At 42.8% G+C, this 26,835-nt stretch overlaps 1 protein-coding gene across 1 annotated transcript; it reads left to right on the top strand.

Annotated features, from left to right (window-relative positions):
- The first annotated feature begins 7,357 nt into the window (after positions 1-7,357).
- Positions 7,358-26,360, top strand: LOC131906851 (TRPM8 channel-associated factor 2-like). Its single transcript, XM_059257656.1, has 8 exons — positions 7,358-7,519; positions 9,216-9,852; positions 19,752-20,743; positions 21,026-21,123; positions 22,100-22,313; positions 22,777-23,016; positions 23,869-24,206; positions 25,435-26,360. The coding sequence occupies exons 2-8, from the start codon at positions 9,230-9,232 to the stop codon at positions 25,687-25,689; spliced, it is 2,760 nt and encodes a 919-aa protein (XP_059113639.1). The 5' UTR covers positions 7,358-7,519; positions 9,216-9,229; the 3' UTR covers positions 25,690-26,360.
- Positions 26,361-26,835: the final 475 nt, after the last annotated feature.

Below are 26,835 nucleotides of genomic sequence, written 5' to 3'. Positions count from 1 at the left end.
AGAGTTTACACATGTAAGACCACCTTTGTTTCTTACTAGAGGAAGAAATCTAGACAGTAATCTGTATCTCTGCAGTGGTAATGTGTTATAATATGTCACTAGAGTATTAGTGGCTCTCACCACAGATGTTCCACACACCTCTAACACCAGCAGACAAAAAATGTAGGTCCTAGTTAATTTCACAAATCTACCAAAGGAGAATATAAAAGCTTTTCTAACTATGACTTAGGACTGGGCACCTGCCAAAATAAAAGCAAAGGAGTCCATTGTTTTCAATGGAGCAGTTTGATGCTTGTCCTTGGAGACAGACTTTGAGATAATTCAAATAAAAGTTATCACAAACATAGCAGAAAATGAAATTGAAATAATGGGTCTTCCATGAATGTGCTCATTAATAATTTTCCCCTTGCTCCTATTAGAAGACAACTTTAATAAATACACTTGAGAGTTAGACTTTGTGGAGCTATATTTCTAATAGTGCTTATGCTCTTCTATCTCCTCTAAGAGGAAGATAGGATACCATGTGTTAGACGTTTATTAAGGGAAGTGACTGTTAGACAATGTGAAGAAGGAGTCAGAGTAGGTTAGAAATAGCACTGGACTGCAGTATAGGAGAAAGAAGGAGCAAAGGCTGACTTTCATACAGATCTCATGAAGGCCACTGTGGAGTTCTTGAGCCAAAATTACCATCAGCATCATCCCTTGTCTTACGATTCCTGTTATACTCAATCATTGGCTGGAGGAATCCTTTGGGCAGAATAGCCTTGGCGCCAAGAGTTCCAGGACACACCAGCTGAGACCGACTGGCACTTGCATGTCCAGCAATTGGAAATCTGAGAGCAGCACTTTCATGGCCAGAACATTATTTGTTCTTAAAAACAGCTGTAGACACCTGTTTTGGAACATCTCTGTGGCTTAGTGAACCTCTCCAGTGACTCACACCAGTAGAAACACATCGGTGGGTTCAGCCATCTCTTTCCCTAAATTAGATCAGAACTAATCTTTTGCACATTCTTAAGAACATTATGGGAAAGAATATACAAGACCACATTAAGTTTAACTCATAGCTAAAAATAATTGTAGAAGGACAAGGACTATTAATAATAGTTCACAGTTAGAACACATGCATATAAAGCTATCCTCATTTGGCTTAGTGATAAACCAGAATAACCACAGATATTGCCCTCTAATCTACAAAACTGGACCAGCATACCATGAGTAATAATAACTATTCAAATTTTCTCTTGTATGGTGGACAATTAAGTCTATTTACTATATGTGTCTTTGTTAAGGTTTCTATTGCTGTGACAAACCAACCATAACCAAAGGCAATGTGGAGAGGAAAGGGTTTATTTCATCTTACAGCTTACAGTCCATCATTGAGGAAAGTCAGGACAGAAACTCAAGCCACAAACCTGGAGATGGGAACTAAAGCAGGGGCCATGGAGGAATGCTGCTTACTGGCTTACTCTCTGTGGCTTGTTCATCATACTTTCTTATACATCCCAGGAACACATGCACAGAGATAGCATCACACCACCATAGGCTGGGTCCATGTGCATCAATCATTAATTGGGAGTTTTCCTATAAGCCACCAAATAGAGTCATTTTCTCTATTGAGGTTCCTCTTCCCAGATAGCTCTGATTTTTTTTGAGCTGACACAAACTCTAACCAGCACAATTGACCTTTTGTCATCTTGACACACCAATACGTTACCATGAAACCATAACTATTCCTTTCTTGTTTATCCCCCAAGATCTCACATTAATATCAACATCATAGCATAGAACATAAACAACTTAGAAACACCCACAGTCTGTAAAATGTCAAACACTTTAAAATTTCAGTCTTTTAAAATATCCAACATCTCTTTCAAAGTTCAAAGCTTCCCTAAACTATTCAAGACTCTCTAAAATACTGAAGTATGTTAACTGAGGAGCTCTCTTGAAATCAAAACACAAGTTAAATACTTTCTTATTCCAATAGGGAATAAGCAGGTTACATCTATACTCAAATCAAAGTAAAACCCAAGTCTAACCATGTAAAAAGTTCACTGTTGAGCATCTGGGATTCTCACAATCTTCTGGGCTCCAAAGGGCCTTACCAGTTTCATTCCTCTAGCTCTGCCCTCCAAAGCACACACAGCTTGTCTCCTAGGCTCAGGCTGGCTCCCCTCCACAGTTGCTGTCTTCAGTGGAATGTAGCATACAGTCTTAACTCCTCAATAGAACAGACAAGTCCCTCCAAACCCAGATCAAATGTCTCCATGGAGCTTCCCATATACAAGACCTACTGACAAGTTCACATGGCAATGGGCATATTGTCCTTCTCAAATGAAGCTTTTCCTATTTATCTGTCTTTGTTTTTTTTTTTTTTTTTTTTGGATATAACTCAGTCTCATACTCTAGCATCATCCACTAGACTCTTCTTGCAGACACTGTGTGGCTTGCTGTTGTTGTTTTTGTTTACTGTCTCCAAGTTCTTCTCTGATCAGCAATAACTGCTTCCCCCTTTTCTTCTATTGCCTTAGCTTGCCGACAAATTCTGGCCCTTAGATGAAATTTTAGCTGTGATGTTATAGTTGTTTTCATGTCAGCTGCCCTATCTTTATTGACTTAAATATTTACCTATAGACTTACCAACCCTAGTATCATTTCTGTCTGACAGAGTGTTCTCAGGATGGCTGTATAGAGAAAGAACAGATTGACCTTCACCTTCATAGTTTCTGGTTAAGCCTAAGGTAGAGGAGAGGTCAGGGGTCTGAACCTTTGCATGACCAATGGCCCTTAAGTTAGCTCCCATGTGTCTCATCATCCTTTAATCTCCTAATTTTTAATGATCTTTGTAATGTTCTTGTACTATTTTGGTTCCATTCCTCAGGCAGGATGTCATTTTGAATGGCAGGTATATTAGCAATGACAGACTTGCTTCTTCACTCTGACTCTCCAAAAGTCTTTTTTTTTTCTTTTAGAGCTAGAGATGGCTCAGAAGTTAAAGGCTAAAGATTGTAACTTGTGGTGGTTTGAGTAGGCTCATATGTTTTTAGTTTAGTCATCAGGGAGTGGCACTACTTGAGAAGGGTTAGGAGGAGGTGGCCTTGTTGGAGGAAGTTTCAAGGGCCCAAGCAAACACAGTAGCTCTCTCTTCTGGCTGCCTGAAGATCCAGATGTAGAACTCTCAACTACTGCTCCAGCACAACGCCTGCCTGTGTACCACAAATTCACTCCCATGATAATAGACTAAACCTCTGAAGCTATAAGCAAGCCACACTTAATGCTTTCCTTTATAAGAGTTGTGGTGAGATCATGGTGTCTCTTTACAGCAATAAAGCAGTGGCTTTGATATAACCAAAAGGATAAGAAAGTCATTTTAAGAGAAAGATGTTAATATCAACACTAAAATACTTAGTTTATAGAATCCACAGCAACTTCCAGTCAGAGAGAAATTTCTCTCCTGAAAAATGACCTCTTTTCTCACCTCTTCTTTATCAGTGCTACCCTAGATATTCCTAACCACTAGCTTCCTCCAATCCCCCTTCCTTAATATGAACAAAATGAGATGGGCATGGTGAGACATGCCTATGATCCCAGTACTCATGGGGGCTGCTGCAGAAGGATTGTGTTTCAGGCTAGCCCAGGCTACACAGTAGTCCCTGTCTCAAAACAAGCAAGAAAACAAAGAAATAACAGATGTGGTACTTTATCATAAAGAGTCAGGTTGACGAAGGGAGGATCTGACTAAAGCCTATGAGCACCATGTGTACAAGAGGTGCTGGGCTGAGCTTCCAATGTAGAGGTTACAGACTCAAGCCCTGTGTTCTCTCTCTCTGTCTCTCACCTTAGTTCTCAAAGGCCAGTGTCTTAGCATGAACTATAAGAATTCAAACTGTTTCACGGCACAATAAGTTTTTAGCATGAGATATTCTGAAAGCATGATAGGTCCTTTCTCATCTAAGTTTATCCTTCGTATTATGTCTGAAATCTGAATGTGTGTTGTTCTTTAGCAACCAGATTTTCACTAGTCCCCCAAAGACCAGTTATTCCACTCATCAGCAGACATTTGTGAGACACTAGCTATGTATTGACTTATGTTTATGCAATTGTTTAGAAGCTAATATCAGGACTGGAGTGATGCTCAGAAATGAAGAGGCACTTGCTATTCTTGCACAACATTAGGACTTGGTTCCTGGTTCCCATATCAGCAGCTCACAATCTGCCTATAATTCCAGTTCCAGGAAATCTAGCCTCTGCAGATACCTGCACACATATGGTGAACACACATATATTCAAGCAGACACCTGCACTTAAAATAATGAACAAAAAAATCCTTTAAAAAAGAAGCTAATGTCCACTACAAGACTGAAAAAAAGAGGAGACAAAATTCATCAAACTGTACTCCTGGAAGGAATGACTGATAAGACATAGGAAAAATAGGTTTGTTTTCTAGGAGGAATTTCCTCTTTAACAATGGGGGGCTGCTGTGCATTCCATAAATTTAAAGGAATTAATTGGGCCAGAATCCTAGGAGAAAATAGGAACCACAATGTCAGTTAAGGATGGTTATCCGCACAAGCCCATGTGAATGACATGTGTCTCGATCAGGATCCTGGGGTTATAGAGAGTCAGCGCATGGCAGCTAACATGATCATCATTGAACTTTGGAACAGACACTGCAATGATACCAAGATGTCTCGGTGGTAAGAATGCTTGTTATACAAGCTTGCTAACCTGATGACTGTCTGGATTTTTTAGTAAGTAATTCTGAACTGTCACTTTATTTCAAATAACTTGGCCATGAATATCTTCTGCTAAACAACCATCGATCCATTTACATAGAGTGAATTTCTAAAACTGAGATTTCTAGGCCATGGAGAACATGCATGCAAATACACACTTTAATAAACACCCATAGATTTCCTTACTCTTACCACTAATATTGCTTGTTCTTTTATATTTTATTTATTGATTTCTTCTTGGCAATAAGTGGAAGGAGAACATGGTTTTGTTGTAAAAGTGAGCCTTGCAAATGTATTTTCTACCCTAAAACCAAATCAGGAACTGGGCACAATTGTATGCATGTATATGTATGTGTGTACACATGTGGGGATAACATATGTTTGAACGAGCATATGGAGGCCAAAGGATAATCAGTACCATCATCAGAGATGCTGTCCACCTCCTTTGAGACAGGTGCTCTCATTGGCCTGGAGCTTGCCAATTAGGCTAGACTGACCGGCCAGAAGGCCCCAAGGATCCTCCTCTCTGTCCCTGAAGTGCTGTGATTACAAGGGTGAACCACTGCACATAACATTTTAATGCAGGTTCTGGGGACAAAATCTATAAATGTTTGGGATGCAAACACTTTACCAGCTACCTCACCCCAATTTGTTCTGGGTCTGTGCAGACCCAAACAACAACACAAAAGTACTTGCTTGATTTTCCTAGGAATACACCTTTAACGTTCTGTAACATGCTTACAGTAAGAGAAGGGCATGTGTATTATTTGTCTAAGACACAATCTGTCACAGGCCGGGTGGCTTGAACAAAGGTGCTTCTGGCAGCTCGAGAGCCTGGCAGTCTGAGATCAAGGGACATGCAGTCTGCCTTATCCTAAGGCCTTCCTCCTTACATCTTTTCACAGTGTCATCACATCTTATTTCTTCTGCATCCTGTCTCCTTTTCTTCTTGTAAGGACACTGGTTATTGGCTGGGGGCCCTACTTTAATGGCCCCCTTTTAACTAAATCATCTCTTTAAAGACTTGCCCTGCAAATACAGTTATATTATGAGATACTGGGCATTGCAACTTCATTTGAGAATTCTGGGGTAAGGGGGCACAAGATATTAAAGTTCGCTATACAAGATCTCAAAGTAAGGAGACAGCCCTAGACTAAATTTAACTTAACTGAAAATACACCCGATAAAGTTCCAAACAGAAACACAGTCAACATTTGCCAGCTGTGAGCTGAAGTCGAGGAGGGAAGCCCCCACTGGTGACCCTGGAAGAACAGGAAGTGCTAGAAGCAGAAGCTGGTTAAGATGTTAATCCTCCTCACCAGCAGAGGGTGGACAGCAGGAAGGAATGCCCTGTGTATACAGAAAAGCATGGATGAGAGTGTAATCAAGTAAACTCTCAGATATCACAAAATAAAAATGCAAAATGGTGGACAAGTTGTCAGCAAGGTCCTGGGGTAGATGCTATTCACTTATAAAGGGAATGAGCCAGAAATCTGGCTCAGCAAGACAGAGCGACTGCTGTAAAAATTCAATATGATGTTTTTGAGAAAAACTAGTGCTTTTAGATAATGCACAAATAGGAAAGCAAGCATATAGCTATTTTAAAAAACACATAGTTTGATAAACTGCAATGTTTAAATGTATGGCTAGTGGTAGCACCAAAGGATCTAAAGTCTCTTTGTAAGTATTCTCGTCGTATCTTCTTACCTCTCTTTTTGTTCCCTTCCTTCCCATCAACAAACAAAACCAAATAATATATGATAGAAGTAAAAACAATATACTGCTATGCAAAACTGTGCTCAAAAGGACATGCTAATCTGCCCTTCCTTCAGCCTTCATTTTTCTGACCCCTTTTGGGCAGAAATTCGGGCAGTATCCACCCTTTAACTTTAGTTTAACTCCTCCAGCTTAGTCTTGCCTGTGTAGATCACGTCACGGTCATGTTTTCTGCCCAGTAACAGAGTCTCTGGAACAGATTACTATGCATACTCAGGCCAAAATGCCTAGCATGTCCTCCCAGCAGATCCCTACAGGTGCACGGCCAGTATCAGCCACCAGGGGGCAGGCCCTGACGCCCGAGCCAGGCTGGGGTTAACCCCGGCAGTGAAGCCCTGGAGTGCTACCAAGCCAGTCGGTGCCAGATTCCGGGTCTGGGAGTGTAGCTGTTTGGTGATTTTTCGCCCTGAATCTGATTTATTGGAGATTTGGAGTTTTATTTTTCTCCCTTGGTCCATCAACAGCTTTGCAGAGTCCTCTCTCCAGGTAGGGTGGGGTCTAGAATCAGGCAGATCTGCGTCAAGGTGAAGTTCCCATCAAGGGTGCAGCCAACCCGCCGGGTTACGGTAATAGCTCAGCTTCCCAAGGGCCTCACCTCTGGGACAGCGCCGCACCTACCCAGCCCAGTTCCCAACTAGCCCACCCCACTGGACAGCCCTGCCCCTAACCACCCCAGTTCCCTGGTAGCAGGGCTCCTGGAGAAGCTCGGCTCTCCAGACCCAACCAGGAGCCCTTCTGCATGACAGCCTACTTCTGTGATAGCCCCGCCCTCTACAGCCCCGCCCCCGGGAGGCCCCGCCCCTAGGCAGACCTTCATTCTGACTGCACTCCTCCTGCCCCTACATTCGGCAGGCACAGCGACCTCCTCCGCGTGAGATTTTTGGTCCTGGTGTGCTCTAGGGTGAGGCTGGGTGTTCGAGCAGCTGGGCTACGCTGGGAGGAAACCCCTACTAAAGTGTCAGAAGGCTACCGGACGTCATTCCCGAGAGTCAGTGTGTCTTCCACAGGTCTGTTTTTCTTTTAGTTTCGTTTGTCTGGTACAATTTTCTAGTTAACTCAGAACTGATTTATCTCCGCTCTTGAGTCGCGAATTTGATGAAGGTGTGTGTTCGCGTGTGCAAGAGCATTTAGTTACAGAGTGGTGGGCCTGTCGTTTCAGGACAGATTACCCACGTGGCTTTTGTTTGTTTACTTTTCCTGCCAAGCTAGGGAAAAATAAGAGAACTTTCTTCTCAGGCAAACTTAACAACAGATTGAGCTTGGGGTTCCTGGTCTATCTGCTGCCTTTTTCTACCCCAGACCACTAAGCGGAATTTCCCACTGTTCACTTTCCTGGGAGCAGTGCCATGAAGTGGGATGGGAAGTGGGGTTGGTGGAGCACATACGGACATGCCAAGACCAATACTTTCACCACACGGGGAGTGGTTGAAATGTGAGGGCTCTATAGAGTTCTTAGTCAAGCAAGAGGAAGGTGGGAATGCATTCTGCAGGCTCAGACCAGCTCAGTTCAGCCTGGTCGTGGCCGAGAGCTAAGCGGACTGGACTATGAGGACAGATGAGAGGAGACTGGCAACATGAGCTATTGACAGTTCATAAGAAGAGGAGGAACAAAGGAGACAAGAGGCACAAGGGTCTGATATGCTCAGGTTCTCCCCTGAAGCTTATTTGGGAAGAGAGCCCTGAAAACCCTAAGTGAAGAATCTGGGTCAAACAGGAAAGGAGGGAGCCTAGCAAGGGTGAGTGCTGGCTGTCTAGAACTGAGCCTGCAGAGCTCAGTCCTTGCAGGGACCCTCCTAGGATGCACCTCAGGGAGGCACTGGGCGTGTATCCATAGTTCCCTCCAGTACCTGAAACTAACTTAAGATATCAGTCACAGCCAATGGAGGGCTGCCCTGTCAGTCATGTGAATGGACAGAAAGTCCCCAGTGGTGAGCTACTCAGATGTGGGGATAGAGAAGTTGTGTGGGACACCTGCTATGATCCATGGCACTTGGGGAAATGAGAAGGGGAAGAAGAGAGAGGGGAAAAACTGAAGGAATACTGGAATGAGCTCAGCTGTCAGCATACAGACTTCAGAAGAATTTGAAAAGACCTCTGACCAGACAGTTGGGGGTGGGGGCTTGCTTCCCATTAGGGCAGATTTGATCATTTGGAAGCCATTTCCAACAGTAAGGAAAGCTGTCAGAACTAATGCAGTTTCTGACAGGTGGTGTGACCCTAACTAATGCAGTTTCTGGCAGGTCATGTTACTCTTTTGTCTGACCGAATACAACAAACACTAAGTCAACTCCTGCATTTGATCCGCCAGGCCATTTAGGAACCTGCACCTCCTTATCTACCTCAGGTCCTGTTCCCCTTTCCCTGACTCTACTGCTGCCCTGGTGGGCCTCTTACCAGCATGTTCTTCCCACAGCACGTCAGGTTTCAGCTTCAAGGCCATATTCTTAGGTGGTCTTTCCTGTCATTCAGTCTAAAGCAGTCTTCCAGTTGACTGGTCTGTATCTCATCATCACACAGCAACTGGAAATTGCTGCACTTTTATTTATAAGCCTACTTATTTATCTTTACTCTTCTTATATATTGGAGTCATAAAAGTGGGGTCCTAATAATTTGCAGATTTAATGCATTTAGTTGCTTGCCTTTTTTTTTTTTCTGGTTCCTCAATCTATTTTGACCAACATGGGTCTCTGTGTCCTCTTGCAGCATCTGGAAGAACCATGGCAACAGCTCCTGATGCTGCTTTTGAGACCCTCATGAATGGAGTGACCAGCTGGGATCTTCCTAAAGAATCCATTCCCAGTGAACTCCTTCTTACTGGGGAGGCTGCCTTCCCAGTGATGGTGAACAACAAGGGCCAGGTGCTCATTGCTGCCTCTTCCTATGGCCAAGGCCGCCTGGTTGTCATATCCCATGAGGGCTACTTGTTGCATGCTGGCTTTACCCCATTTCTTCTCAATGCAGTGAGCTGGCTCTGCCCCTCCCCAGGGGCTCCCATTGTAGTGCATCCCTCCTTGGCATCACTAGTAAACATCCTAGGTGACTCTGGCATAGAGGCGCTGGTTCAGCCTGAACCTGGAGAGACTCTGGGTGTTTACTGCACGGATGCCTACAATGACAATTTGACTGAGAAGCTGGTCCAGTTTGTGAAGCGTGGTGGGGGCTTGCTCATTGGAGGCCAGGCCTGGTACTGGGCCAGTCAACACGGCAGTGACAAGGTGCTATTCAGTTTCCCTGGGAACCAGGTGACAAGTGTGGCTGGAGTGTATTTCACAGATGTCTATGGGGATGGAGATAGGTTCAAGATCTCCAAGAAGGTACCCAAGATCCCACTCCATGTCAGGTGAGTGTGCCACTACAACCCCTAATAGATTCTAACACTTTTTAATAGTGCTGATGTTCCTTTTCCAGTGAGTATCCATTTCAATGCAAGTGATTATTGTTATTCAGTTTTCTAACTGCTGCAAAATCAAAAACACGGTCACTAAAATGCCTCAAGGCACAAGAAAAGCTGGTCCTGCTGGCCACTCCCTTCTATCCACTTACGAGAAAAGCTTGCGCTATCTGCCATTGTTTCTCCACATGGAGTGTCTGAAACAGACTGCTTATCAGTGTCCTAAATGAGTCAGAAAACACTGGTATATCTACATGAACATCTACGATTGGGCCCAGCCCTATGCTGGACACTGGGAACGTAGCAGGAATCAAAACAGACACTGTGTGCTACCATAAAGCTTATGTATCAGTGGAAAAATAAGCAGGTAAGCAAACCAATAGACAAGAAGCCCATCAGATGTTGATAGGAGCCACAAGAAGGGAAGAAGGCATGACTTGAGATATAACAATAAAAAGGAGAATAAAGGCTGTTTAACCTCTTCAGGGAAGGTATATCATTCTAGTTTGGTTGGAATTCTATGGTATTTCAAGCAGAAGAAATTTAGCATACAGAACCCATAGTTCAGGTGAGAGAATATTAGAAAACCACATAGGACTGGACCTCAGCCCAAATAGCAGGGCAGATTGAAGAAAATGGAGGCACTACTGGGGCCCAGGTGTGGTGATCACCATATGGATGCTGAACTCATGATCAGTCTGCCAAGCATCAGTAAGACCCCCGATAAGAGGTCAGTCTAGTGTTAACTGGAGTCCTGGAGAAGACCTGGTATTCAATAGAGATAAACCTCGAAAAAAACCACCAACCTTGGGGCCTTCTTCCTTCCTGCTTCACTGGCTAGATAACCTCTGCCTCTCCTAGCTGAACTCACCAGGGTTAGGGTAAGGGAGCCCAGCAAACACAACACAGAAGATGGCGGAGTACAAACAATGGCCATAAGTGCGAACAAGCCAATGGCCAGCAAAAGGAACCCTATGGTGAACAGACGGTAGGGTGCAATGGAGAGGAGGACACCCATAAGAGGCCACTGAAACAGACCATGTGAGAGCTGCTGATGACATGTCTAGGATGATGTAATAGAGCTACTGGAAAGAGGTATGGCTGTGGCTTTGCTCCCAAGGTAGGATCCAGCAGGCTGGGTCAATGGACTGGATATGGAGCAAGAAATGAAAAAGAGAAATTGATAATTTTGATCATAGTGATTAAAGGTGATGTCATTTAATGAGAGTAGAGGGGGTTGAGAGTTTAATTTTAGATTTTTGGGGTTTTGAGATATTAATGACTAATTGTGCTTTTTCCATATGTAAAAAAGTTACCATAGTGGTTTAACAATTTCTGATTTTATATATCTTATGAAGCCCAGGTAGCCAGTCCAGGGTTATGGCAGTTTCTCCATGATGTCCCCAGCTACATGCTTCCCTCTCTGTCCCCATTTCCACTGTGGTTTGTTGCTTTCACCTTTTGTGGTGATGGCCAGCACTGCCCCGCTCTCTAGTTACACCCAGGTGTGATTCCTGGAGCAGACACACTAGCTGGGTCTATCTGGTTTTCTTTTTTGTAACTTAGAAAATAATCTATTTTCTTGCAGTCTTAACATGGATCTCCATTGATATTTTAGTGAATAAAACTTAATCAGGTGGTCAAATTTAACCACCAAAGGGTCTGAGGATATTTTTAAAGGGGCATCTCTGAAGAAATCAAAATCCTACCCCAAGGGAGAAAGGGAATGTCAGTGTTGAGTGAGCAGTTAGCAGTGCCCATGGCCCTCAGCCCCAGAGAAGGCACATGGGAGTCCTTCCCTACAGAGAGGGTTGGGTTAACCAGTCACAGAGAGGTGAATCTGATTTGCTCTAAGCTGGCTCTGATTCTCTAGCCAATTGAGAAGCTCAGGCCTATGGGCCAGCCCCCTGTTTTTGTAAATAGGGTTTTTACTGGAGCAAGGTCATGACCATGTATTCCCAAATTGCTTGTAGTGCTTTCCAAGTTACAGTAGTCCTTCCAGGAGAAACCATGAACCCCTAAGTGTTGACCTGGCCCTTTAAATGTCTCCTGACCTTAAGTCTCAGCACTGTAGTTCTCTTGGTTGCCTCAAAGAATTCTCCCTTTCAACAAAGGAAAGCTGTTTTTCCTCATCTCCACCTACGTTTTCCATCTCTGCTACTAAACCTGAAGTTTCTTGGTTTTCTTGTTTTGTTTCATTTTCTATGGAACTTTAAGTATATGCAGAAATAGAGCAGTACAATATTCCTCTGGGCAATTGTGGCCCAGTATTGAGAATGGTCAACTCGTGCTCAGTCTTATTTGTCTATTGCAAGAAACTAGTTAGCGGAGAAAAATGGAAGAGTAGATGCAGTTCAACCTCAAAATGGTAAGGGCAGACTTGATTGGCTCAGTACTGGAAGGTCCAGGAGAATGTGCTGTGTAGAGTCTGAGAGTCAGCTCTTTTTCCCCATTTTGTAAGATACCAACATAATGAACTACTTGCTTTACCGTAATATACACCCAACAGTTGCAAAATTCAAATGACAGTACTACCAATAGCAAAATGACTGTGGGATTGCTGACTGATGGGAACTGCAAGGAATATTTACTAGCATTGCCAAGTTGGCTGTATCAGTTGGCTTCCTAAGAAGAAATATATAAATAGACATAGAGAGTTCCCCTTTGGAGGTTGGGTTTCCCAAGAAGCTGACTTGGACAGAGTCATGGAGTGTGGGGAGTTCCTTAAAAACTGCTCTCAGTGAGGAAAAAGAAGGAAGGAAGAAGGTTGGACAGAGGGAAAAGGTAGGCAAATAGCAGCAAACATTCCTTAGCAATAAATAGCAGTGATTATTTCCTGTGCCTTTCATCCTCCTAGCATATTTTCCTAGGGATATTATATGAAGTTAGATCAGTGAACTTTGATGCCCTTTAGAACAGTTCCCTTTTTTTGTGCTTATACCACTGGGTACCTGGAAATGTCCTGTTACTTGTTTATTTGCTTTTGCTATTTAACTTTTAGAATTATGCCAAATAGTTCTGTAGTAGCTCAAAAATAAAATTTTAAACCTGTATTCTCTCCCCACATGTAATGTCTTTCTCCCTTCACTGTTTAAATTCATTAATGCTGCATTATTTCTTTGTATACATGAGCAGACATATGCATACGTATCAGCATTCTCTTTGAGAAAGCAGTGGCACACTATCAGCTTTTCTCCACTTACTCTTTCTGCTCAATAGTATTCTGGATTATCAAGCTAGGTACAGATACATAACAGAATGCTAAGATGCCCTGTTGTTCTGTTGTGCTTCCGTGTGTAGATATCATATAATCTATTAAGTTCCTTAATGGCAGACATTTGAATTGCCAGTATGAATTTTTATTTTTCCAGTATTTTTACTATTACAGATGGGCTGCAATGAATGTCCTGATAGATGTATCTTTATAACCTCGCTGTGTCTGTAGAATTGGGATAGCTGGCTGATGGGGCATGAGTGTGTAATTTTGTTAGCATTACCATGTTAACCCTATTACAGATTGGGTAAGAAGCTTCCTCAGAGACAAAGACGGGTATGCAGAGTCCTCATCAAGAAGCATCCTCAATGGGGGAAAAGAACAAATATAGGACAGAGGCAGAAAGTGGCCTATGAGGCAATATTCAGTACATATTTCTTAGTGATACTGTCACTATTAAGTGAAACACAGTAAGACACATATTGTCTGCAATAGAAGATCTTGAATAATGTATGGTATATACTACAGTTGCAGAGTGAATAATTATGTGGCCATTAAAAATCACATGTTCAGAGACCTCAAAAGGAAAGCAATATACTCACAATACAGTAAACAACATTAAGATACACAATTCTGTTAAAATGATGCCAAATTCATGGAATGGTACATATGCAGGTAGGAATATGAACATGAGAAAACAAATGTGATAACAGGCAGTATATAACTGAGGTTAGTTGATAATGATTATTTTAACATGTTAAATCCTCACCAAATTCCCTATAATTACATTGTAATTACATTTTAAATAACTTTATCTTATTAAACCCATTAACATTAGGAAAACGCTTCTTGATCACATTAAGACGTCATCCTTTTACCTACGTCATGCTGTTACTTGAATATGAAATGTCCCTCACAGGTGTATGCATTAAAGGCCTGGGTTTTTGGTTCATGAGGACTCTGACTTTGCCAGTGCGTTAATCAGCTGATGGAGTCATAATTTGATGGCCTTGTTGGGAGGCGGTAGAAATTAGAACATGGACCACAGCCAAGGAAGTAGAACACTGAAGACATTCCCTGGAAGGGCGTATTTGTTCCCTGCCTTTTTCTTTCTTTTTTTTTGTACTTTCTGCTTCCAGGCATCCATGAGATGAGCAGGGTTGCTTCACAGCATTCTCCCAGCTTGGATGTTCTGCCTCAGCACAGCCTCAAACAGTGGAGCCTGCTGACCTGAGCTGAAACCAAGAGCTAAAATGAACATTCCTCTTTTAAATCAGTTTCTTTAGGTATTTTGTCATAATGACAAAAAGCTGGCTAACACAATTTTTGTTGAGTTTTCTATTTAAAATTTGTTATATATATAAATAAATAAATATATGAGTACTATATATATATATATATATATATATATATATATATATATATATATGTACAATATGAAGCCTTGATGCTTTTGGAACAACCAAAAATGGGTTTTCTTATTGCTCCTTTTCTCCACTATACAATATTCTCTTACTTGGCTCACATGTAGGTTGTCGAATGCCTGTTAAACTCTACCCATCATTCTTGGCAATGGTATTTAGACCTTAACACAGACAACCACTACAAAAATGATTTTTCACATTGCTGCTTTTCATAATCTAAAAAAAAAAAAAAAAAAAAAAAAAAAAAAAAAAAAAAAAAACAAAAACAAAAAAAACACTAAAAAAAAGCAATGTGACACTAAAGTAATTGAATACTTGGAGTTTTCATTAATGTTCTCACAAAGTATTTATTTGCATGTATCTTTAATCACTGTGCAACCAATTATTGGTGTCATTATACACTCCTACTTTGTGTTCTGTTTAAAAATAATTTGATGTTTGAAAAGAATCTTCTTAATGAGAACTTGTAGCCACAATATAATATCAAAACTTTCCATAACTAATTAATTATTTTCTTTTGTTGAGTGTGCAGAATTTTATAGTTTTGTACTTTGAGGAAGAAAAAAAACCCTATAATCATTAGTTTGGCATTCTCTACCAAGGCAAACACTATAACATGTAGGATTAAATGTCTTGTTTTATTAAAAAAAATAGGTATCAAGGCATTTGGAAATCTGGCTATTAAAAAAAAATCTAAGCAGTTAATATCAAACACTTGACTTTCAAGTTGCTTTCTCTATCATACAACTCTCAGCTCTTAAGATGCAGATCCTCCTTATCCAAACTGACACTAACATGCTGAAGACAGGAGCCCTCTCCCAGCCCTATTAAATCAGAACTATGTTGGAGTTTCACTTTACCATACTTCCCAACTCCTGGGCACATCACCTGGCACCATCTCCATGTTAGTCACCTGGCCACCTGCTAATGTCTCTAGCCTACCAGAATGTACAGCTTGGACAAGGTCTGCATGTCATCTGTCCTGCCCAACGTTTCATTCTGTTACGACCTTGGGATCTTGATTGGTTTTGTTTTCTCTGTCAGTTAAAAATTAAAAGGCAGGACAAATCTCTAGGATGGCAGATAGCAGCAGGGAAAAATCGCAAACACAGCTGATTGCAGCAGACGGACTCAGCTGGGAAAGGAAGGCTTTTGTTAGGGGTGAAAAAACACACTCATGCCCCGAAATACACAGAAAGAAAGACCCTCCACAGAGCAGAGCAAGGAGGCATCTCCTGGAGGCCTGGGGGTTTTTGAAATCTTTGAAGGATCTTCTTCCCCAGCGTAGGGTTGGTCAGTTTGAAGAAAGATACACTAGCAGATCTGCCCACAGCTGCTGTGGATCATACCCAGATCATACCGGGAACTTGTTGAACCAGTTCCTCAGCAGGGCCACTACTGATGGGAGGGAAAGCCCACAAGGCCTCTGTTTGAAACTGGCATGCCTTTGTCTCTGGTCAGGAGGGTGAGGAAGAAACCAGCCATCTTGGAATTTTAGTATCTTTATTACCTAGTTATAGCTCCTGTCCTAACTGTCGGCCTACCAGGAAAACTAAATCCTAGCCCCTCAATTCTAAGTGCTCAAAATGTGAAAAAGCAGAGGCTAACAAACATTCGTAAACTATATAAATTAATGAAAAACGTGAGGCAGAACTATCTACCACAAGAGAAAGGGTGGCCTGTGCCCCGAGTGTTAGCTCTGCAGAGAACTTTGCATTATGGAAGGCAGTATAAAACTGAGTTTCAGGAAACAGAGGAGGAGGGCTGACTACACCTTTAAAGTCTAAACTCTGAAAAGATCCCTAGCTTAAATTCTCCTCTACTTCTTCTTTCTGCCTTACAGTTGAGGTTTTCATGAATTTTCCTGCTAACAAGTCTTGGCCAATCACTCCCACCCCCCTCCCCCACCAACCTGACAGGTTCCTTAACTGCAAATCATTGCTGAAAGGTCCTAAAAGCTAGGTGATTGTCCTTTGCACCACCCAGCTTTATCTGCCTAAAGGAAGGGAGGGTCATAAATCCACAAAGGTCTCTCCCCTCCTAGCACCAAGAGCAGCTAATGTACCTGTTTGTAGAAATTCACCCTCACCACAGTCTTGTGAAGTAAAAAGATCTTCACCCAAGGACCTCAGCTTGGTTCTTAGTTCATAGTTTTGTATTTCATATACTCCATAAACATTGACCATTTCCAGGTAAGAATTTGTGTGAAATGAATGAATCAAGGTACTATAAAAAGCCTCACAACCAACTGTAGGTAATGGAAAATTAAAAACTGTGAAAGGGAAATAGCACATAAGCAGGCAGACATGGAAGGTTTTGCTAACGATGCTGTACATGGCTAAGGTACAAGCTGTACCTAGCTAAAGACTGTATTAGCTTGCTAGAGCTGCTATAACAAAGTGCTGCACATTTCTGGCGCAATAGAAATTGATCATCTGATAGATTTTAGAGGCTATTATCTGAGATAAAATATTTCTAGGTTAATCCTGCCTGGTCATGTGGGAAAAACTGTACAGTGCCTTTCTCTGATTCGTGTATTTTGATGGCAATCTTTGCTGGCCTGTCCCTTGGCATCTAGAGGCATCGTCTTAGTGACGTCATTGACACTTGGTATTCTTGAATGCATGTTCAGTGTTCCGGTCTCCATGCTTTATAAGGACTGGCCATAATGAGACACCCTACTTGAATATGGTTTTATAGCTAGCTAGGGTGCCATTTTTCCTCAAGGTCACATTCTGAGGTGCTGCAGTCTACACTTCAACATATGAATTTGGGGTGGGACAGAATTCAGACCATAACAATGACCAGTATTATGTTCCTTGTTTATCAGGTACAGAGTCCCTAAAAAAAAATCAGATCTTCTTAGTGTATTTGTATTTGTTAAATAATCACTAGCATGTTCAAGGCTTACCGTATATATCAGACACTGTATTAGCTAATGCATTAGTGATCTCTTTAAACTCCCAGAAATAGATGAGAAGTGGTGGCTTGGAGGAGGAGAGTAGTTTGCACATGATTGTCTACTTACTTGCCAGAATACAATGATTACACTTTGACAAGTCAAAATACTGAGTGACCCACTTTCTGGATCATAGCAGCTGTGTACAAGCAAAAACATCCATACCTTCATGTAGCTGACTTCTGTCATTCCCACTCCTTGTGCCCAAAGCTTTCTGCCCGCAGCTGAGATTTCACAGAGCGTGGCCTGTTTTACTATTCGTTCTTGTTGCTCAGTGTCAGGATGGCTCAGAATAAGGCTTGAGCCTCTGAAAGAAAAAAAGAAAACAAAACAAAAACCTGAATCCTGAGTCCACATGACACTTGTTGCGTGTGTTTGAAAATGAGATGATGAAATTGAGACATGATTTTTGCTTTATTCTGCACTGATATGGAATTAAGGAGAAACGGCACAAGATGTACTTTCTTCTGTAGACTAATTTCTGAATGGTCTTATTAAATAAAAAAAACACAGAGCCAAATATAGGGGTGATAGACTTAGAGATCAGGGAAATAGGGAGAGCCACCAGCCAACCTTACCTCACCAACCCTGCAGCTTCTAAATGGGAGTTACTTCCTGTCTACCCACACCTTTATATGCCTTGCTTTTCTGCCCTCTCATTGGCTCTTAACCCAGCTACCTCACTTCCTTGTCACTGCCTGTCTGTACAGACCTCCAGGTCTCTATGGTTGGTATTGGGATTAAAGGCGTGTGTCACCATACTTGGCTCTGTTCCCTAGTAAACACACAGAGACCCAGCCTGCTAAATGATCGGATTAAGAGCGTGTGCTGCCTGACTTTGTTTACTTAAAATGGCTGGCCCTTCCCCCTTGATCTCCAGGCAAGCTTTATTTATCAAAGCACAAATAAAATATCACCACATCCTTACAGTGATTAAATGAGCTAACTAATTTTACTTTGAGAAATATTGTACTTTTATTTATAAGTATGTTGTTTTTAAAGTTGAAATGATAAAATTATACAAAAATGATTTAAATGACCTATAACTCTAATAGTCAAGATGATCCCAGAAGACAAATTTTGACAAATATGGGGTAGATTCTGTTTCAATGTCTAGTTTATGATTTTTGGATCTTAGCATTTTTAAAATTTGACTTAGTCTCTTGAGGGTCTAATTTTTACATTCCATTAATCCTCTCCCAATACTGTCTAATTACTGACTTACTATATAATGTCAACATGATTTATTTAATCCATTTCTTATTGTTTGATGCTTAATGTATCTAGAAATTGTGCTTTTTAATTTTTGAAATAAAAAACCTTTTAAAAATTTGTTTTTTATGTTGACCACTTCTAAGTAAAAAATGGTAAATACTGTCAGATTTAAATAAGAATTTTTAAATATTTTTTGTACTTACTTATTCAATGAGTGTGTGTGTGTGTGTGTGTGTGTGTGTGTGTGTGTGTGATGTAATTGCATGTGTGTGTGTGCATGAGTCTGATGTACATGTATGTGTGTGTGGGTGGGTGCACATGTCTTGGTCAGAGGACTTTCAGGCGTTGGTTCTCTTCTTCCAGGGATTGAACTCAGGTCATCAGGCTTGGTGACAAGAGCCTTTACCCTCACCTGCCCTAAGTAAGAATTTCTAAAAGATATATGACTGTATAAATTAAGTAGAAGTTTAAAAAAATTATTTGTAACATGTCCCTGTTTCTGAGCAAACCTGTGGAGCGTCCAGTGTGATGTTTCTACAGTCTGATCTTGTATCTGAAGACTTACTCCAGGGGAAGAATTGGAGGAGTGCTGTCTCCATCCAATATTCTAGATTTTCCAGCTTTGTTTACACGCTTTGATAATGTTCAAGACATGAAATTTGAGCTAGAATATTCACTTGGCTGACTAATGTCAAGAATTCTTGGAGGGGTTCATCTGGAGAATGTGGATTTGGGTATGTATGAACAAGATCACTGCCTCTCTTTTCTTCACATCTGTGATAACCTCAGTTATGAGAAACACTGGTGTTTTGTGTGTTGCTAAGCAAGAGCAAACATGAACAATGATATGTGATTAATGGTGAGACAAAGAAAAAAATGCATTATGTTGATAAGACACACATTATTAAACCCCATAATACTATTGGTAAGAAAGGAAAATTGGTGTGAACTATGTCATCTTTCTCTCCTTGGTGGGATATAGTGAGTGGCTCATTAACTGAATACGGGCTCTTCATCTCTCTCATCTTCTTCCCAGGTGTTGGGAGGAGCTCGGGCATGACCAGGAGCAGCTGCTGAATGGGATCTCTGAGTTGGACATCAAGACTGGAGGTGTCCCCTCACAGCTGTTGGTGCATGGATCCCTAGCCTTCCCTCTGGGGCTCAATACCTCCCTCGGCTGCTTCCTAGCAGCTGCCCACTATGGCCGTGGTCGTGTGATACTGGCTGCCCATGAGGCCATGCTCTGTGCTCCTCAGATGGAACCATTTTTGCTCAATGCTGTACGTTGGTTGGCCAGAGACCAGAGAGGCAATATTGGGGTGAACAAAAGTCTCAAGAATCTGCATTCCCTGTTGTTGGAGCATGGCTTGAGTTGCAGCCTGGAGTCTCGTTTGACCAGTGACATGTGTGTCTACTGCTGTGGGGCTTATAGTGATCAGGATGCCAAGAAAATACAGGAGTTTGTCGCTGAGGGCGGGGGGCTGCTCATTGGTGGCCAGTCCTGGTGGTGGGCTTCCCAGAACACAGGCAGCTCTGCCTTGGAAGGTTTCCCTGGGAATGTCATCCTCAACACCTTGGGCCTCAGCATCCTGCCTCGGACCCTCAGCCCAGGCTGTTTCCCTGTCCTTCCTACAGAGATAAGGAACTACCACTTTCGAAGGGTTCTCTCTGAGTTCCAGGCTGTGTTGAACCACAAAGGTGGGAACTTGGAAAAGAAGTATTTGGCAAGGTTGGGAGTAGATGCCGCAGGCTTCCTTCAGATTCCTGCACAGGGAATTCCTGCTTATATGTCTCTGCACCGGCTGCTGAGGAAGATGTTGAGACAGGCAGGCCTCCCAGCTGTGAGCAAGAAAAATCCAGTTTCCAGTCACTCCTGTGAGGCTGCAATGCTCCATCTGGCCACAGAGCTGGCACATTCTGGGACTGATTGCTCCCAGCTAGCCCAGGGCCTTGGCACTCAGACCTGCTCCTCCAACCTCGGTCCCTCAGAGCATCCCGTCACTGTGGAGATCAGTGGAACCAACCCAGGTATAGAATGGACAGGGAATGCTCGGAGTATTCTTGGCCTGGGAGAAGGTGGGTTTGGTTAACTTTTCAGAACCTGGAAGGTTCTGATCCTCAGAATGAATAGCTCCATGCTGTGCTAGACAATGGGAGCTGGGATTGTGCTTAATTAAGGCCAAGGAGGAAAGGGTACAGGAAGTGAGGATGGATGATTTGGAGTTCATGGAAGAAGCTGCATCTGTGGGAGGCTCCAGGTAGTGTCAGGCCATGTAGAAACACAACTCAGCCTTCTCTGTGACTTGTCAGGTGACGGTGACACCTGGATGAGCACTGGGCTCTACCTTCTGGAAGGTCAAAGTGCAGAGGTCTCTCTCTCTGAAGCTGCTGCCTCTACTGGCCTGAAGGTAAGGCTAGACACTGGGAACCAGCACTTCCCCAAACATAGCCAAGACTCTCCCACATCACAGAGTGGTTTATATCTCCCTTACTGAGTTTATCCAGCAGGAGCCCATGGGAGGGTTATTCTGCCCCTCTTATAGATGGAACAGCAGAAAGTCCAAGCTACTGATGACCCAAGCTCATTCCTAAGCCTGATTTCCACATGTGGCAATTTTACCTACTTAGAGGGATAAGGAAGAGTGACCTTATTACTTATCAGTACTCACCAGTTTTCCTGGTAGCAGAGGCCGGAGTTTGACCTCTTCATCTTGACACCCCTTTAAAGGATGTGTTTAGTCCCATTACCTGTATCATGAAAATATATGACCTCCATGCGGAATTTAAATTCTTCTGCCCTCTCAGTTCTAAGCATCATTTCCTACTACAGTTAAGGGCTCTTCTATCGGCATTCTGAGATAACAGAGTTATCTGCTTCTATCTGACAAAGGCAAAGAGGCAACCCCACAGAGCATGTAAGGGTGAGCTGGACAGAGGAGAGCAGATGAGTTCTCTGCCTCCTGGCTCTACTTGGTAGCATCTGGATGGACTTGTATCTGCTCACAATGGGTAGGCAGCCTGAGATGCCCTGCATCATTCAAAGCATCAGAGTTACTCTGCTGTTTAAGTCTGATATAAGAGCCCAGGATTCTGCCTGGTAGTGAGACTCCACGAGTGCCTACTCAGTTACACCTAGTAATTAGCCAACTCATATCAAATGGAAATTCACTATTAGACTGTTTTACACCCCTAAATAAACCTTAAATTTACATTTGAGTCCAAAAGACTTTGGAGTGCTGCAGTCTCATAGATTACATGTATCCTTCACAGAAAAGGGAAGTTAGGATTTCATATATAATCACCACCATCCATATGTCCCTAACAAAACCCTACATGCTTCTTGGAGGCTCATATTCCCTTCATGTGGTGCAATTGTCTGTCCAGGTACAGATTGGATGTCACACTGATGACCTAAGTGAGGCCAGGAAGCTGTCTCGAGCCCCTGTGGTAACTTACCAGTGTTGTATGGACAGAACTCAACGGTCAGTCTCCTGCCTCTGGGGTGGTCTCCTCTACGTCATTGTGCCCAAAGGCTGTCAGCTTGGTCCTGTCTCTGTTACTATCAAGAAGGCAGTGCCTGCCCCGTACTACAAGCTAGGTGAGTAGACTGGGCATTGAGGGAAAATTGAGCTCCAGGTGCCTTGGTGACTAAGGGGTTATTATTGAAGAGAGAGAGAATAACAAGGATCACTAGAGGGGGAAAGGTAGAACTGTTCAACATGAATGAATCTATAGACAGGAGGTAGGATCATCCTTGTCTATGGAGACTTTGGGTACAATGGAGAGGGGTCTAGCAGTTTGACCTTCACCTGCAGCCTATGGACCTGAATGATAGCAAGTCATTGGTTCAGTGCTTTCCTTCTAGAATTTCACTCCTCCTTCTGTCTGTCTGTCCTCTCTCTCTCTCTCTCTCTCTCTCTCTCTCTCTCTCTCTCTCTCTCTCTCTCTCTCTCTCTGTGTGTGTGTGTGTGTGTGTGTCTGTCTGTCTGTCTGTTTCTCTCTGTCTCTCTGCCACTGCTCAAAGGGAAATGGGTGGCAGGTTCCATGCTATATATTTCCAGGTAAAACATCCCTAGAGGAGTGGAAGAGCTGTATCCAGGATAACCTGTGCCCCTGGGGAGAGCTGGCTACAGACAATATCATCCTGACGGTACCAACTGCAAGCCTCAAGGCTCTGGAGGACCCAGAGCCTCTGCTCCAGCTCTGGGATGATATGATGCAGGCCGTGGCCAGACTGGCAGCCCAGCCTTTCCCTTTCCAAAGACCTGAGAGAATTGTTGCAGATGTGCAGATCTCATGCGGTGGGTGCTCCAGGGGAATGCTCCTAGTGAGCAAACTCCATTTTGTTATTATTTTACTTTTCTTGTAGTGCCCAAGAATTGTAAAGCATAATTTTGTTATTAAAATGCAAGGAAAAAAGGACAAAAAAAGCTTGGACCATGACGGAAGAGAAAGATGTTTACAAACAAAAGGTCAATCATTGACATCTTACAAGATACAATTTCCTAAGATAGTAATCACACCCAGAAACTCGATGCTGGGAGGCCACCAGTGTCTGTCAAGATCTTTTCAAAAAGCATATTCAAAGTGGACTACTTCCTTCAGACATAAGTCATAACTGAAAAAGAAGGGGGAGGGTGAATAAAGAAGTCTGAGGGAGGTATGAGTACCAAGGACTTTGCAGAGAAGATACTTACATGTAGGGAATCAGTTCAGAGTCCAGCTCCCACATAGGGAGGCTAAATTTTTATCTACAAAACTATCTCTATTATGTCATGCAAATCTGGTTAACAATGCTGATTGGCGGGGGGGGGGGGGGGACTGACATTACCCTAGCTTCTCTAGTCCAGGCTCAGGGCATCATGCCATAGACTCACAGGCAAAGGAAGATCTTGAAAACAAAGCAGTAAATCCCAGCAAGGACAGTACTGCGAAGTATCTTCCCACCCTTCAGAATGAGGACCAGGACAATACTTAATTGGGAGAATCTGGGAAGGGTCAATTACTGTAGAAAAGCCAGATGCTTTCCAAACGGCACAGATGTCTGGAATCACTGGGTACAACCATGATTGTGAAGGAAAAGCTCAACAGTGGAAGGAGGAAGTTGAGGCAGACCCTGCTTTCACACTCCATCTCTTTCTTTGCATCACCAGGCTGGATGCATTCAGGATACCCCATCATGTGCCACCTGGAGTCTGTGCAGGAGCTCATCAATTTGACAGCCATGAGAAGTACGGGCCTGTGGGGACCCATCCATGAGCTGGGCCACAATCAGCAGCGCCACGGATGGGAGTTCCCTCCCCACACCACCGAGGCCACCTGCAATCTCTGGTCAGTCTACGTGCATGAGACAGTTCTGGGGATTCCCAGGGCTCAAGCCCACCCCGCACTGAAACCTGAAGAACGAGAGAAGAGAATCAAAGACCACCTTCAGAAGGGAGCACCCTTGGATAACTGGAATGTCTGGACAGCGCTGGAAACATATCTGCAGGTACTGAGCACAAATGCAGGGAGATGGTGCTGACAGACTCCTCAGTCATGTAGTGTCCTGCCTCCTAAGAGCTCTCTGATTCCTGCATGACCCCCTAAAACCTGGGACCACCACCACCACCCCTGGATGTGAGTCACCGGTGGTACCTCTCAGCTTATATACTTATATGATAAAAGTGACACCCATCCCACTTCCAGAACCAGGATGTTGGAAGATGCAAGGAAATGGAAAGTATTCTGAGAAATTACAGGACACATTTTTCTGTACTATCCCGAACTTTGACTGAGAGGGAAGGCTCTGAGTCATTTTCCTGACTCCTCTCACCGGCTTTGCCCTTCATCTCTTAATAGCTATTCCATAATAGCCGTTGTTTGGTTATGTTTTGTTTTCCTTACTTTTATGGGTTACAATGACAGGGACATGTCTCCAGAGCAACTGCATTATAAATAGGTATTGTAAGAAGAAACCTATCTACTAACAAGGTCCTCAGGCTTTGAAGCAGAAGCATTGTTTGAATAAATAATGACCAACCAATAGGATAGCAATGAAGTCATAAAGTTAGTCCATTTCCTGTGGATAAGCATCTATCCCTGCCCTCTTTCAAAAAATGTGCTTCCAATTTTCATGGCCAGTCATCAAAGCTTCTGACCACACCAGACCTTTTGCCCTGTCTACTGCAACCCTGTGCAGAGGGCTTATCTAGTTCACTTGTCACAGAGGCTTGTAAACCCTAAGTTAAGAATCCAATCAACTTGTTCAAAAGCCCCTACCTAAACGACAGATCAAGAACTTAGAATCAGGAGTTAGCAGCAAGCCCTGGCTTCATAGACTGCTACACTCTAATGTTTCTTTTCACTGGTTCTGAAGAGTGAGATGTGGTCTCAGTTGATGAGCAACCCAACTCAGTCCGGCTGGAGAAAGCACTTAAGATCTGGATAATACATTAAAAAACAAAGCTAATAATAGTAACCGTCTTTTATTGAGTAACTCTTTGTACATTAGGGTTCTAGAGAGCATCGTTACTAGATTGAGGGGTAAAATTTGGTTGCCAAGAGCCACTGAGATCCAATAAGGTAGATTTATAGGGAGACACAGGATGGGAAGTGGGACAAACAACAGGTTTGAAGCTGATGGGAAGCAGTCCCTGATATACCTATGACCACACACACAGGCAGCAGTCAGGTTCACAAACGCAACACCTTATTCTTCCCTTTCTTTCTCTTTCCAGCTCCAGGAGGCCTTTGGGTGGGAGCCATTCATGCACCTCTTTGCTGAATACCAAACCCTCTCTGGCCTCCCCAAAAACAAAAAGAGCAAGATGAACGTATGGATGAAGAAGTTCTCTGAAACCGTGCAGAAGAACCTGGTCCCTTTCTTTGAAGCCTGGGGCTGGCCTATCCAGAAGGAAGTGGCTGATAGCCTGACCTGCCTGCCTTGCTGGCAGGATCACCCTCTGAAGGTGTACATGAGTACGGAGGAGTAAGGGCTATGGAGCAGGTGGGGCAGGGGTGGGGTAAGGAAGGACTCTGCCACACTGCCAGCTTCACCACTGTGTTCTGGCTTGAGACACTCACTGCCTTAACTATTTTTTCCTCAAACATTTGTCTTTAAAATATATTTTAGGTTGTTTTAAATATCATTACAGGCTTTCTTTAGAGCCCAGAGTTTCTTGTGATAATGAACCTAGAGAATATCCCTTTTTACATTCCATCAAGTGCATCCTCAACTCAGGGACCATTTCCTTAGATATTAACATTCCTTAGGTATTTGGCAAGTGCTTTGCACATGAAAGGCATTAAGGAAATACGTGCTATATGAAAGAACACAAAGGTCTCCTGACATAGACGGAAAAGTCAGTCCATTGTCCTAGGAACTGCGTACAGCAGTTTCTGAGTTATGTGAATGATATTCCAGCAGACTTCCAAGGAAAATACAGTTAACATTACCTCATCATACAGGAGAAAATGACACGGATATTAAACAACTTCTGCAGTCAAAACTGCAAAGAGGAAATGTCAGGGTTTGGCAGATGTCCATAACAGTGATAGACTGTAGAGCTTATCCTCGACAGATTTATAATTGTAACACAAATTTGCCTAAAAGATAGATGAAAGTTTAAAGACCTCTATTTTCCCCTGTGCTAATTATTGCATTTTGACTAAATATCAAATTGAATCTCTAAATGGTTTTGGCGTCTGATTTTCTCATTACCTCAGCCTAGACTCATCTGCCTTAGGGACCCAGCCTTGGGAAGGTATTTGAACCAAGGCATTTCAGTTCCCCAACTGGTGATGTCTTAATCCTGATGGGAGGAAGGGGTGAGTAGAGGGATGATGCTGGAATTAGGAGGTTACCTAGGAGACAAAACTGAAACCTAAGCTTGTACACACCTCTGTGTAGGACCTGGAGCCCTGTGGTGGTTTCTTCTCATTCCTGCAGACAGACACTAGCTTTGCCTCTTGTTTTAATGCTCATGGTGTATTTTTTTTCTTGTCTGTGGCTGCAACTTCCTCAGGTTAGTCTTGGATGCATAAAAACCAATTTTATGCCTTCAATTTTATTGTTCTAAGTTTAGAAACCTTATTAGGAGAAAAAATATTCAAGAATTTTAAGCTAAGACCAAGTCCTA

This window comes from Peromyscus eremicus, chromosome 3, assembly GCF_949786415.1.
Source record: "Peromyscus eremicus chromosome 3, PerEre_H2_v1, whole genome shotgun sequence".
NCBI classification, from domain to species: Eukaryota; Metazoa; Chordata; class Mammalia; order Rodentia; family Cricetidae; genus Peromyscus; species Peromyscus eremicus.
This window is presented reverse-complemented; position numbering and strand designations above follow the sequence as displayed.

What these genes read in the sequence shown, in the direction of transcription:
- LOC131906851 (XM_059257656.1), top strand. Translation starts at nt 9,230, where the DNA reads ATGGCAACAGCTCCTGATGCTGCTTTTGAGACCCTCATGAATGGAGTG. An exon ending in AAGATCCCACTCCATGTCAG is followed by an intron (nt 9,853 to 19,751) that starts GTGAGTGTGCCA and finishes TCTTCTTCCCAG; the next exon opens with GTGTTGGGAGGAGCTCGGGC. An exon ending in TGCCCCGTACTACAAGCTAG is followed by an intron (nt 22,314 to 22,776) that starts GTGAGTAGACTG and finishes ATATATTTCCAG; the next exon opens with GTAAAACATCCCTAGAGGAG.